The sequence below is a fragment of the Entelurus aequoreus genome, linkage group LG02 (assembly GCF_033978785.1).
Source record: "Entelurus aequoreus isolate RoL-2023_Sb linkage group LG02, RoL_Eaeq_v1.1, whole genome shotgun sequence".
In the NCBI taxonomy this organism is placed as follows: domain Eukaryota; kingdom Metazoa; phylum Chordata; class Actinopteri; order Syngnathiformes; family Syngnathidae; genus Entelurus; species Entelurus aequoreus.
In genome coordinates, this window is record NC_084732.1 from 38,220,480 (window position 1) to 38,235,604 (window position 15,125).

At 38.4% G+C, this 15,125-nt stretch overlaps 1 protein-coding gene across 1 annotated transcript in view; it reads left to right on the forward strand.

Moving 5' to 3' along the window:
* LOC133633672 (CUB and sushi domain-containing protein 1-like) overlaps positions 1-15,125 on the forward strand; it is a 1,183,208-nt gene that overhangs the window by 912,805 nt on the left and 255,278 nt on the right. Inside the window, exons 16-20 of the mRNA XM_062026293.1 lie at positions 732-853; positions 952-1,024; positions 3,539-3,677; positions 7,395-7,582; positions 7,740-7,928. Of these exons, the coding sequence (XP_061882277.1) occupies positions 732-853; positions 952-1,024; positions 3,539-3,677; positions 7,395-7,582; positions 7,740-7,928 (711 nt within the window). The remainder of the gene's footprint in view (positions 1-731; positions 854-951; positions 1,025-3,538; positions 3,678-7,394; positions 7,583-7,739; positions 7,929-15,125) is intronic.

Here is a 15,125-nt window from a genome sequence, read left to right on the forward strand (position 1 = left end):
AAAACATTATTTATGTAATACATGTAGATTTATGATTGTTTATCCCCATACGTACATTTTACCTCGTGCAGTGCTATCTTATTTTCCTCTTCTATCTGTATTCTCTCTCATTTCCCCGCAATCAGTAGCTAATCAACCTCAAACACATCCAATCACTGGATGTACAGTCTAGGTGAGATCAGGTTAACTTCTGGAATGGCGATAAGATAAAGATAAACAAGACAGGGTTCAATTAACTTTATAAACATGCTTCATCTATAAAAGCCTGACAGGTAAAATTGTTTGTACCTGAAAATGTTCTTCTTCAGAGGTGTCATGTGATGTTGTCAAGTACAGAGCATTTTACCTTTCAGGCTTTTATAGACAAACCCTGTTTATAAAGTTATTATCAGTTGGCCAAATTAACTGCTTAAGGTTAAATCAAGTTCTCAAATATTTTATGTTACCCTCCCCTATACCTCTACATAACATTGTAAGCTTATTAACATTAAAGGTAACAACAATTGGGTCTTTCCTCGTCTCCCACAGTGGTTACTATGAAGCCAAGTGCGACATACACTTAATCATATTCCAGTACGACAAAAAAAGCATGTTGCCCATTTTATTTTAAGGAGTGTATCTAAAATATTCTTAATTTATAAAAATTGTGGGAAACACAACAATCGTATGCCTATTTTTCAGGTTAAGTGCATACTTATATGTGATCATATTTTCTATTAATACTTTTATAGCTTTTGGCCACAATGAGTGTCATGATCCAGGCGTCCCTGTCAATGGTCAAAGATTCGGCGACCAATTTCGGCTTGGGAGCTCCGTGGCGTTCCGTTGTGACCAAGGATTCATTAGAACACAGGTAATTCATACTGCAATGTTTGACCCATTGTTATTATGACTTCTGCATACACCTAATCAGTGTAAGGAACATTTTAAATCAAACCTAAATGTTTACAGGGGTCGGACCAGGTCACCTGCATCATTCAGGATGGAAGTGTTGTTTGGTCCGCAGCGGTGCCTCGCTGTGAAGGTAAACAAATGCTCCAAGATTTAATCGATTTCTATACTTCTCAACTCACATGCACTCTGGAAATTGTATATATTGGGACCTCAACTTAAGAGCTTAATTGGTTGTATGATGGAGCTCTTAACTCTAAAAACTTGTACATCAATTCAATGTTGCTAATAAAATGTATTGAAATCAATTGCAACAGTGCTTGGCCCCCTAAAACAGCACCATTTTAACATGTAGCATGCCTTTAAAAAGAAAGACTTTTAGATAAGATGATATAAATACCAATACAACAGAATGTAGCAATAATAACTACAGTAGTTGTTTTAAGTAAAGTAATAATAATGTCCAGTACTTATCTTGGAGAGTGGACTTTTACGGTTTCTCCTTCCAGCTGCTTCTCCGTCAATTACGGCAACAGCAGCTTTTCCATATTTTCATGGATAAATGTCTTCTGTTAAGATATTATTTGAACATTCTTGGCATTTTGATTCAGTATGGTGCAGACTCGCCGGGATATGCTCAGTTTGAAATATTATTATTTATTTCATTGAATATCATCCACTTCTTCTCAGCACTGTCATTTACGCTTCACTTTCGTCCTACCCACGGTTGGAAAACAAAGTTATGTCCATCTCTAGCTACAAGCTAATGCTAACGAGTAGCACTAAATGTTTTGATCAGATTGTACGGGGTTCACTGTGGCACTTATTACTATCTCAATGAATGGCGGGGAAGCTTGTAACTCAAATTTTTGCTTGTAACTTAAGGCATAACAATTATTTGAGACACAGCTCTTATCTAAAAGACTCTTAAATAGAGGATCTCTTAAGTTAAGGTACCACTATAGTTGTTTATCTCTCCAACATCCTTTTTTTGGACCTACAGACTTCTTACTGCGCGACCACAATCTTCAATTGCGTTATCGGTTCTTATAAGAAAAAAACTATGTTTCAGGGACATGCATTTATGATACAAATATACACATTAAAACCAGTGTGAATGCTTTGCTCACTGCACCAAAGTGTTAACCAAGTCCCTTAATTTCTATTCTCAGACCAGACCAGAGTACCGAACCACAAGTGTGAATGCAGTTTAAAAGTCTTTGTTCATCTTTGTTTGTTTTAGGTTTGTGGTTTTGACAGTTATGACAGAGGATGTTTCCTCCCACATTAGATATGAAGTTTAGGGGGAATCATAAAACACTTATAGCAGCTTTAATCAATTTTTTTTTCTTAACGATTGACAGCACTGATAAAAAAATCCAGTTTATGTGCCACACTTGAGTGGCACATAACATTCCTTTTTACCATTATAATGATAAATTAAATGTGCAATTATGTGTATATTATCTTTAAATCAGTGCACAGGTGTTGTCTCACAGATGAACACCAGCAATGCACCTTGAGAGTCTCAACTGCACAGAACCTTACCCAAACATCAATTAAGTCGTTGCCAAACATCAATTAGGTTGTTGCGCTTCTCCAAAAGTGCACGGAAGGAGATCTACTGGATTGCAACTACCAAATGTTGGCAGCTCTGTAACTATACATGACAAAATATTAATACTACACATGGAGAGGAGCCAGATGAGGTGGTTCGGGCATCTGGTCAGGATGCCACCCGAACGCCTCCCTAGGGAGGTGTTTAGGGCACGTCCGACCGGTAGGAGGCCACGGGGAAGACCCAGGACACGTTGGGAAGACTATGTCTCCCGGCTGGCCTGGGAACGCCTCGGGATCCCCTGGGAAGAGCTGGACGAAGTGGCTGGGGAGAGGGAAGTCTGGGCTTCCCTGCTTAGACTGCTGCACCCGCGACCCGACTTCGGATAAGCGGAAGAAGATGGATGGATGGATGGATGGGTATTATGGTGTGTTAAAAAGAACAATAATGTACCGAGCCGACCTGAAAACTGTGACCACATTGACCCAAACCTTGGATCCAACACTGCCTTGTGTTGAAGTTTTATAACATTAATTCACAAAAATAACTAATGTGTACACCAGTCATGATACATTTAACAAGTATACTGATGTTTTCAAGTGGTAATCTACATAAATAAAAGTCCTAATCCATTTAAAATGGTTTTACATTTTGAGTTTTAATACATTTAAACAAACATTTCAATATGTTTGTATGTTATTATCTATTTTGATATGGGATGCAAACTACTGTATACAAATGCTAATGTCTTTATTTTCTGATTTAGAGGGGATTAAGTGTTGCTGCCTACAGTTCACTGAGCTGCAAAGAAGTGAGAAGAAATGTTGGCATCATCTGGAACATAAATAATCTGGCATTTCCCCACCAATATTAAATCCATAATTATTTAGGCTCTCTTGAATGTGAACAACTCGGGCTCAGTATAGTATTATTGAATATATCTGATTGTGTTTGGTAACAATTTAGACATTCTGAAAGGATTACAGAGTGGAAATAAACTGGACAGATTTCTTGAGGTTGGGGAAAATGATGCTGAGACACAAAAAGAAGAAAATAAGATAATTTGTTTGTGCCGTCTTCTCACTGTAGCTCCATGTGGAGGCCATCTCACTGCTCCAACTGGAGTTCTTCTGTCTCCTGGTTGGCCTTCTTTCTATAAAGATTCTCTCAACTGCCAGTGGGTAATAGAATCTCTGCCTGATCACGCTGTGAAGATACACTTTGACAGGTATGTTGTTATTGTCAATAGATGTTTCCTTTGAATGTTCTTCAGAATGGTTGTTGCAGAATATGCAAATTTTTGCACAGGATATCCGGCAAAAACTAACAAACACACTGGACACATTGCACTGTGCATTACTGTAATAGGCAAGTAAGTCTTGGCCATATTATCATTTTTATGTACCGTATTTTTAGGACTTTAGGGCGCACCGGATTATACAATAAAGCACACTGTCGATGAGCGAGTCTATTCAGGTCTATTTTTATACAAAAAAACGCATTGGAACATAAGGCGCATTAAGGATTTATTTTGTTCTACATTTAAAACACGTCCTTGTGGTCTACATAACATGTAATGGTGGTTCTTTGGTCAAAATGTTGCATAGATAATGTTTTACAGACCATCTTCAAGCCGCTTTCTGACAGTCTCGTAAGGATGCGCGCGTTTTGTGCGCGGTCTTATTTACGTGGCGCCACTTTGACAGCGTCTTCTCCTTTGTTGTACCGGTAGTTTTTAGCGCATTTATAGCGAGTCTACTGACAGATATAGGTTAGAACTGTATGCCAATTTGTGTCAGAAATGGCAACAGCCGAGGATGAATGCCACACAACAAGAGGATAGAGGAAAAGAAGGAGCTTATTGACTACGGCACAGACTAGAATGGGACGCTAATTTTCGGGACTTGTGAAGATCGGGAATACACATCAGCAGGAACCAATAGGTGGTTTTGCATTACAAGTCGAAAACTAAACGGCAAATAATTAAGATAAGTGCCATTTTAATGTCCTTATACACACACACCATAATGATACCCGTATGAACATCACGTCTGACTACGGTAGCGGTAATGCGCCGACAAGTCATCAAACGGTGCAGCTTCGTAGTTCACCAAAACTTGTACTAAAACATTTTGACAGATTTTTGAGCGCTGTGTGTAATGTTCTATATTCTCAATGGAACATAAACGTTTTTGGCTTGCTTGCGAGCAACCTTTTTTGAACAGGTGTCAACATGCAGTCCATACATATATCTTATATGTGACTGCTGGTCACACTTATCATTACAACTTGTACTAAATAAAATGGATTTGAGGTCGGTAAACACAACCAGAATTAATCTATGAATTAAACGCACCAGGTTAAAAAGCGCACTGTATATTTTTGTGAAAAAAAAAAAGTTTTTTAAGTGCACCTTATAGGTAAAAAGTTAAAGTACCAATGATTGTCACACACACACTGGTGTGGCGAAATTAATATCTGCATTTGACCCATCACCTTTGATCACCCCCTGGGAGGTGAGGGGAGCAGTGGGCCCGGGAATCATTTTTGGTGATTTAACCCCCAATTCCAACCCTTGATGCTGAGTGCCAAGCAGGGAGGTAATGGGTCTCATTTTTATAGTCTTTGGTATGACTTGGCCGGGGTTTGAACTCACAACCTACCGATTTCAGGGCGGACACTCTAACCACGAGGCCACTGAGTAGGTCAGAATAATACGGTGTATTTTCCAACTCGAAGCAAAATGTAATGCATAATGGATTTAATCATACTTTATGTGATGATGTTTAGAGAGGTCACCACCCTATATCAAGGTGTTAAAAATGATTAGGCATCTTCTTTTCCTCAGGCAAAATAGGTAAAAAATGACATCTAACTGACTTTAAAGTAAAACAATGGTGGCATGTTATTTAAAAAAACATTAAGTGTGTGATCTACAAAGATTGTAAATAACAAGTGTTTAATTAGCCTGTGTTAACTATAGTATTGCGTGTCGTATTTGTGAACATATGTGTGTGTATATATATATATATATATATATATATATATATATATATATACACACACATTAGTCATGGCGCACTGTATTCACGGCATTGCTTTTTGACCAATCATTGAGGAGATAGTCTGAAACAGGGTTGGCTATACTCTTTCTGTACACGACTCTGCCGATGTTGGGCCATGAGCGTCCCCAATAGAGACACCAAAAAATATCTGTTTCTCAGCTGTGGTCCATACACTTTTCCACCCTTTGTGGCAATGATGAGAATCTCAGACAAACAGAAGAAGTCTGGAGCGACAGTAATAGAGGCAGGTTTCTTAAGCGTAAACATTATGCCTAAATTGATGAAGCTTTATTTTCATTTGCACTTAAATATTATTGACTGTTTATTTAAGAAACATATATTATGATTATTCATTATTAACTTAGTTACATTTTGTTTATTTTAGCACTACGTAATGTATGTAAATGTATTTTTCATCAGTCCCTTTGATTAGTATTTATTTTTATAATTAGCCTGACCTAAGGCTTGATAATGATTTTTGTGATTACCACTTGGTTTCATATCATTTGACAAGGTGTATCCTGTTAAACTGTAACTAGGTTAGATAAAGTATAATTATTGAATATGAATAAAATCAAGAGCAAGATTACTACCGGTAATTCATTGTTCATATTTAAGTGGGCCCCAGGCCCCTCTGTAGTGGAAAAGTTGGGCCCCAAGGTCAAAAAGGTTAACAATACTATCCAGACGGGTACGGCGTGGCGAAGTTGGTAGAGTGGCCGTGCCAGCAATCGGAGGGTTGCTGGTTACTGGGGTTCAATCCCCACCTTCTACCATCGTAGTCACGTCCGTTGTGTTCTTGGGCAAGACACTTCACCCTTGCTCCTGGTGGGTGCTGGTTAGCGCCTTGCATGGCAACTCCTGCCATCAGTGTGTAACTGTGTGTGTGAATGGGTGAATGTGGAAGTACTGTCAAAGCGCTTTGAGTACCTTGATGGTAGAATAGCGCTATACAAGTATAACCCATTTATCATTTATTTATATACCTTATTTTTAGCAAACAAAAGGTGCGCCTGTGTTTTTGGCACAGCATTGGCAATAATGAATGATATAGGTGGAATACAATGCACGCAATTTTTATGGTGAAAGCAGTTTTCTGGCTGAGTCAGTCACTCTGTCATTTCGTCAGGTGATATAAAGCAGTCAGATTATTGTAAAGGTAGTATGTTCTGCAGCCAACGATTAATATTGGAGTTTCACTTTTCTTTCTGGCAATGAGCCACAAGCAGAAGCAGCATAGCATGAAATTGCTGTGGCTGAAATCTATCTATTTTGGAACTTAAACATAAAGGCCACATCACCTCTTGCAGCCTATAAGGCATTCCATTTGTGTTGGATTGCATTTATGCAAATGTGTTGTGCAGACAACACAACTTTGCTGTTCCGCTTTGAACGAGAGACACTCAAAGTCCTTTTAGATTGCAGCTTGAGTTTTTTTTTGCATCTCGTCTCCTTTATTGTTTTCTATTTCGGCAAGAAGCTAATTGCATTCAAATAACACCCCATGCCTACAACGTTTACTTTCCAATAATGATAGGTTTGAAAAGTGATGGCTACTTTAATCCAGAAAGTTCTTTAGGAAGTTATGATGCCTTTTGAATTGAAATATAAGGGAAAAAAATAATTTTCATCAATTTGACTGCATAGTGCTTAATTACATAACTCATAAGCAGGTTTAATATGGAAATAGTCATCCGTTGCTTCTACATGGGTAGTCAATTGTGGTTGTTCACTATGTGATTACAGGTGTTTGCTTATGCCAGTCATCTTTGCGGTTGATATTTCAAGATCCTTTTCAAAACATTGTAAAAAAAAAAAAAAATGTATGCTGGTGATGTTGTACTGTATTAATGTTTTTTGTTGTTGTTGTTGTTGTCTAGGTTCCATACCGAAGTCAACTATGACACTTTAGAGATTAGGGATGGCCCCTCATCTTCCTCCCCCTTGATTGGTGAATACCATGGCACCCAAGCACCTCATTTCCTGATTTCCACGTCCAACTTCCTGTTCCTGTTGTTCACCACTGACAACAGTCGCTCTGCGGTGGGCTTCAGCATCAGATACGAGAGTAAGGATTGGCCGAGTGATTACAATTCAGCAGACATGCGTCGAGTACAGCGCTCTAGGCCTATCTTCACAAATGTGACATACTTGTTATGTATGCTCACGTATGCACACACCCTCTTGACCCTGTGCCATTTATGCATGTGTGATATGAATTCCAGGTGTGAAAATGGAGTCAGACTCTTGCCTTGACCCGGGTATTCCAGTCAACGGGCGTCGCCATGGCAGCAGCTTCTCCATCGGCTCCCGTGTCTCCTTTACATGCGACCTAGGATATACGCTGAGTGATCAGGAGCCCATTGTTTGCGAGCAAAATCATCAGTGGAGTCACGCTCTTCCCAGCTGTGATGGTGAGACTGCTTCAATGATTTTAGCCCCTCTTGGAGACCTGCAGATTATCTTTCTTTAGTAAACAAATGATGTGACAGCCGGTGAAACTCATTTTCATGCTGGCAGAGTTATGTGGCTTAGGTGTTCGAGCTAAAAAAACAAGAACCATAATAATTACAGAGAATATCTGATTCCAGGTGGTTAACACATCTGCCTCACCGCTAACATGGATGTTAGGTAAATTACAGAATGTAAATTGCCCATATCTGTGAATATGAGTGTGAAAGGTTGTTTGTCTATATTGTGTCCTGTAATTTACTGCCTGGCAGTTTTATGTGAGTAACATTTATTATTAGGGTTATACATGGGTGACTAGAGAAGGTCACAATAAAGAGTATTTAGCATCTCTTTGAACTACAATGTTTTAATGTCCGATGAGAGATTATTGCCTTCTTCACTCTTCCCATTTTAATTATATACATAGAGCTGTTCCACACTGCAAAAACTGATCTAAACAATGATAAGATATACTAAATTGAGAAGATTCAAGATCAGAATACAGTTGTACCTCCATATAAGTGCACTTTTTGTTTTACATTAAGTTGCGTGTATACCTTGAGTTATGAGCATTTTAACCATCACTTGATGTAATATTTTTAGCAGGTTTGTACCATTTGAACAATAATGAGTAAACTATTTTTACCGGTTGTTTCTGCTTCATTTACACAAGAAGCAAACATAAGTTTTGATTCAACATTTGACATGTGCGTTTGAGCGCTGGTCAAAGATTGACATCACGCCCTCCAACCATAGGAAATGAGACTGTTATGTTGAAGGAGATGAAACAAAAGACTAAATCAGAGAAACAAATAATTAAAATGATGTCGTATCTGTTAACAGCCTACCCGGAGAGTCTGCCCCGCTCGAGCGTGGTCAGTCTGCATCACACAAGCTGCAGCCAGCCTGAGGGCATGCAGCTACACACAACCAAACAACGAACATGTATCCATAAAAATATTAAGAAGCAGCAGACTCTGTATTTGACAAGTTTCAATTAGTTTGGTCTACTTCTGACTTAACAAACTGGACGGTCGAGCATTGCCTTGGGTACACAAACAAATCGCGTGTTGACTACTTTAACTTCTCCGTCCTTCACTCAAATGCGTCCATGTGGAACATAAACAGCAATTTCCTAATTCCTATTGTTACACAACATTTTTTCTAGATAATGCAAGAGAAACAGGCAACCTGCTCTATGAAAACAAGTTGCTCATAATAAGATGATAATAAGCGGTCTTGGCAACACTGGACAGAGAAGCAGCCCGAAGGAGACAGCGCTTTAGTCCGGTCTCCAAGGTAAATACTAAACAATAATATTTCATGAATTTATAAAACTACTGTAGTTGTTTGTAGTGCATGCTAATGTAATGTTTTCAAACAATATTTCTTGTTTAAAAGTTAGTTTCTCTTTTTAAAAGGCATTTTTGTTTTAAGAGGGCCAAGCACAGATTAAATTGACTGCAATTTGTTTAAATAGGCCTGGAGAAATGATTATTTTGAGTTACGAGCTCGGTCGTGGAACGTAATGTGCTTGTAAGTTGAGGTACCACTGTGTGTGACTTGCTCAAATGCAGGAAAAAGAGAAAATATTACGTTATTTCAAAGTAGAAAAAATACAGCGTATATTGCTGGATAAAACGCTGCCAAAATATACAGTATAACATGAACAAAACACACAGAAAGTTTGGGCAAACTACAATTAACTGTTAAGTCAGGGCCACTTTAGTTACAACTGAAATATGTTATTTCTCCTATTTTGTAAACAACAATGATTTGTGTGTGTGTGTGTGTGCGCACTTAGAAGGAAATTAGCTGAGCAAATTGACTACTTAGAAGGAGAGAATAATTGAAGAGACACCTGAAGTAAGCTGGCACTGGATCAGCTGATCTAGCAAATTTGCAAGCTCTGTGCCCTGCCTGTACCAACATTACATTGCGCTCCATTAATATTAACTATGATAGATACGCCTCAGTATTATGATTGCACTTGTATAGGTGTGCTTTTTTTCTCACAGTGCTTCTTCATTTGGCCAAAGTGCTGCAATACAACAGATCGTCACAACTGGGGAGGGTACTCATTGGCAAATAAATTCCAAAGCTCACTGAGAAATTGATTGGAGAGGAAGAAATGCAATCAGCTACACTCCAAGCATTGCATACAAATGACAAAATAAACCACTCACTGGACGATCCATTAGGTACACATGCACCTTTTCATGAAATCAAATTACAAATTTAACAATACATGTTTCTAACAATATGTTCTAAAAGGTGCATGGATTGTCAAAAATCATCACAAATATGGCACAGTTACTTAAAAGAAAATGTAACCAATGTGTGTTTCCTCCCATTATCGCTGAATGGAAAAATAAACAAACATTTGTCGTTTATTTTCCTGCTTTCACAATGCCTGTTGAACCCAAATGCAACAGAATGTTCCCTTAGTTCAGATTATTTCGAACACTGACTGGCTTTATGAGTCAAAGTAAATACTGTAAGATCACTGCTAGATAACTTATAGAGTGGATATTTAACAATGTAGATGATTCTGGCGTAAATTTTTTAAATGAAAATTAGTTATTTTTTAACAAAAATAATTAATTACTTTGGATGTTTTTCAATCATCCAGGTCCCTGTATTCTCAGGGCATTAAATCCATTGCAGCAGGACTGTTTGGGCATGAACTGATGAAACATACTTGGATGAGAGGCAAAATGTCTTCTCAGACAAACTAAACAGTTCAGTTATGATCGATTGAAAATAATAATAATTAATATTGTTGTATCTTTAACGGGGTAGGATACGCTATCTTTTTAAATGATATAAACTCCTGTTTCCATACCAGTCTTGCATTAATTGGAATTGTGGTGGCCGTAACAAAGGTCTGCATTGATGTAGCTCAATTAACGGATATAACTTTTAGCTGCGTGCCGACAGCAAGCCCAAGCCAGTAGGGGGAAAGTGCCAGTGCATTCTATAGCTGTAGATGGTACAGAAACGAAAACAACAAGAATGTCGGCACATCGTGTTGCATATGGTTGCAAAATATGCCATACGGTTGAAACAAGGATACTGAGAATAATCTTTTTTTTTCGGACGCACCAAACCAAAAGTACTTTTCATCTATGCAATTCAAAGAAAGAAAAAAATAGCATTGCCAATAAAATATTATAATTTGTAAAAATAAAGTAAATTTTTATTGCTAAACAAAATTAATAAAAAAAACTTGTGTCCAAAAGGATCAGGAAGAAGCAAATATTATGTCCTGCCCCAACAATCAGATACAATAATCTGATTATTGATCAACAATACAATATATATTCTCCTGATATAAACAAATAAGTATATTATTACAAGATACATATAATATATAATTAAATTCACAGCAGCACGGTGCAACAGGGGTTAGTGCGTGTGCCTCACAATACGAAAGTCCTGGGTCCGATCTTTCTGTGTGGAGTTTGCACGGTGTCCCCGTGACTGCGTGCATTCATGCTAGCACATAGCTATCGATGCAAGCAAAGCAGCACCAGCTGACGGAGCGTCAGCACCCGTCACTGCTCACTGAGGACGATGACTGCTGCTTGCTTTCACCTCAGAGTCTCCAAGACACAATAAAGTCTCCAATATCCCCGGGAAAAAAGTCACAAGATTTAGCTGTTTACTAAAGAAGTCGCCAAGAGAATCGACAACATCCTCGAGTACCTGTTTTGCTTTAAGATGATATTTTAAACTTCATGTGCGCCGATGATAAAAACATTTGTTGCTGCAATACCAACAAGTTACCTTAGTTTTATCAAAAGTACTGTTTTAAAGCAAAATGGGCCGCCCCTCAACGCAATCACAGACCGCGTAAAAAATGTGCGCGTCTTCCAGGTTAAGGATTTATATGATTAATCTCCATTCATATTTGATAACGCATTAATCTATTTATATTAATCCCATGTGTTAACACATTAACAATGATAGCCCTAAAAAATACATTATACCTTTAAAGGCCTACTGAAATTAAATGTTCTTATTCAAACGGGGATAGCAGGTCCATTCTATGTGTCATACTTGATCATTTCGCGATATTGCCATATTTTTCCTGAAAGGATTTAGTAGAGAACATTGAAGATAAAGTTTGCAACTTTTGGTCGCTGATAAAAAAGCCTTTCCTGTACCGGAAGTAGCGTGACGTCACAGGTTGTGGAGCTCCTCACATCTGCACATTGTTTACAATCATGGCCACCAGCAGCGAGAGCGATTCGGACCGAGAAAGCGACAATTACCCCATTAATTTGAGCGAGGATGAAATATTTGTGGATGAGGAAAGTAAGAGTGAAGGATTAGAGGGCAGTGGAAGCGATTCAGATAGGGAAGATGCTGTGAGAGGCGGGTGGGACCTGATATTCAGCTGGGAATGACTAAAACAGTAAATAAACACAAGACCTATATATACTCTATTAGCCACAACACAACCAGGCTTATATTTAATATGCCACAAATTAATCCGCATAACAAACACCTCCCCCCTCCCGTCCATATAACCCACCAATACAAATCAAACACCCGCTCAACACACTCAATCCCACAGCCCAAAGTACCGTTCACCTCCGTAAAGTTCATACAGCACATATATTTCCCCAAAGCACGCACGTACGGGCAAGCGATCAAATGTTTGGAAGCCAAAGCTGTACTCACGGTAGCGCGTATCCAACTCAAAGTCCTCCTGGTTGTGTTGCTGTAGCCAGCCGCTAATACACTGATCCCACCTACAGCTTTCTTCTTTGCTGTCTTCATTGTTCATTAAAAAAATTGCAAAAGATTCACCAACACAGATGTCCAGAATACTGTGGAATTTTGCGATGAGAACAGACGACTTAATAGCTGGCCACAGTGGTGTCCCAATATGTCCGCACAATCCGTGACGTCACGCGCAAACGTCATCATACCGAGACGTTTTCAGCAGAATATTTCGCGGGGAATTTAAAATTGCACTTTACTAATCTAACTCGGCCGTGGCGAAGTTGGGAGAGTGGCCGTGCCAGCAATCTGAGGGTTACTGGTTCAATCCCCACCTTCTACCATCCTAGTCACGTCCGTTGTGTCCTTGGGCAAGACACTTCACCCTTGCTCCTGATGGGTCCTGGTTAGCGCCTTGCATGGCAGCTCCCGCCATCAGTGTGTGAATGTGTGTGTGAATGGGTGAATGTGGAAATACTGTCAAAGCACTTTGGGCTCCTTAAAAAGGGGTACAAAAGCGCTATACAAGTACAACCCATTTACCATTTACCATATTGGCATGTGTTGCAATGTTAAGATTTCATCATTGATATATAAACTATCAGACTGCGTGGTCGGTAGTAGTGGGTTTCAGTAGGCCTTTAAGATAGTTGATGTTTTTTTCTTTTTGTGGTACCTATCAAAAACCTATCAAGACAGTTTCACACAATCAAGTCATATGTCATAGAATATAAAACATTCATATACATCATTAATATGACGAAGGAGGAAAAAAAGATAGAGGACTATACATGAAATGAAAGATTCATTTCACTTACCTCTACTTGGAAAAATGGCTAAATCATTTTGTGTCTGCTGTTATTATTCACCTTGTCATACAGCTCAGTGCTCCTCACATAAGGTATGCATTACCAGTCCATCTCTCTTCTCTGGCTGAGCTCATTCACAGACCTTTATGGATGCATCTTTACACTATATAATGTCTACACACAAATGCTTCTTTCAACACGGGTCATTTAGTTAGACGACATCCTAGTTTGAGGCAAATCCCAACAGGCGTGGGTAAAACGGGGCGCCGGTTTATCAGGAAGGGAGAGAGCAGGACGAGATTGGCTGTCATCATCGCAACTCAACTCTATTGAAATATGACAAGCGAGGAGGAGTTAGCGGCGGATAAACAAAAGGGATGGGGGGGGGGGGGCTGGTGGTGGGGCACAACCGCCCTCCATGCACAGATGAAAGAGTGGTTTTAAGGTATGTTTTATCATTTAAGAGATTGTTGATCGATCGATGATTATTTTATAATACAGTCATCCATCGCCACATTGAGCTTCGGATATTGTAAATATTTTGGCCTAAATTCAACATTTTGAACTAAAAATATATCAATACTACAGTAGCAATCACTAGATGAAGTTAAATCAATCAAAATGCACTTTTCAGTATTGTGCACACTGATTGACTCAACCTCCAATAGCATCCAGGTCCGCCTTGACGAGTGTAAAGGTGACTATGTGGGTGTTATGTCAAGTCAAGAGAGTTCTAACATGTCATGTCAAGAGAGCTCTAACAATGAATAATTATGCTCTAGCCATGAAAATGTAAAATATTTAATTAATAATTCTTACTCAGTTTACTAGTGTTGCGAGGGTTTAAAGTTGTCCCAAATTGAAGTGACATATTAAAGATTTGTTTTTGTTTTAATTCTGTTTTTTGTTAGCAATTTGTTTGTCTTCTGAAGCACTTGAAGGTAATTGGATTTAAATGAAAGATGGGAGAAATTAAAGAATATGACTCTTAGATATTGGTTGTATGAGTGATTCTCAAACTGTTGTGCATGTACCACTTGTGGTATGCGGGCTCTGTCTAGTGGTACGCCAAAAATCGCTTTTTTTTAAAGTACAGTGTTTTTTTTTCCATTATTCAAACAAAGTGTTACTATTCAAACTGTGTGTAATGTTACAGAGGTCAAAAATATCGAACATACTTAAACAAAACAAAACCTCTGCCTGGTCGCATAGTAGCAAGATTAGTCGTGTTCCCAAGATGCAGAATGGTAGACTTAGACTTAGATTTAGACAAACTTTAATGATCCACAAGGGAAATTGTTCCACACAGTAGCTCAGTTACAATGATGGAAAGTGTAATAATGGAAAGGACAATGCAGGTATAAATAGACTAAATATAGCAATATAAAATATAACATATATACGTAATATTTACATAATATATGTACAGTATATTATATATACTGATATATTACATTATATTATGTCTATATCATATATACAATATATAACAATTACCATGTACAATATTAGAGTATATGTGACAGCTGCAGCATAAAATAGAGAGTAAATCCAGCAGAAAATAGAAAATAGACATTAAAAACAAAGAGAAGTAGCTAACATAGAAGGTGTCAGGTAATA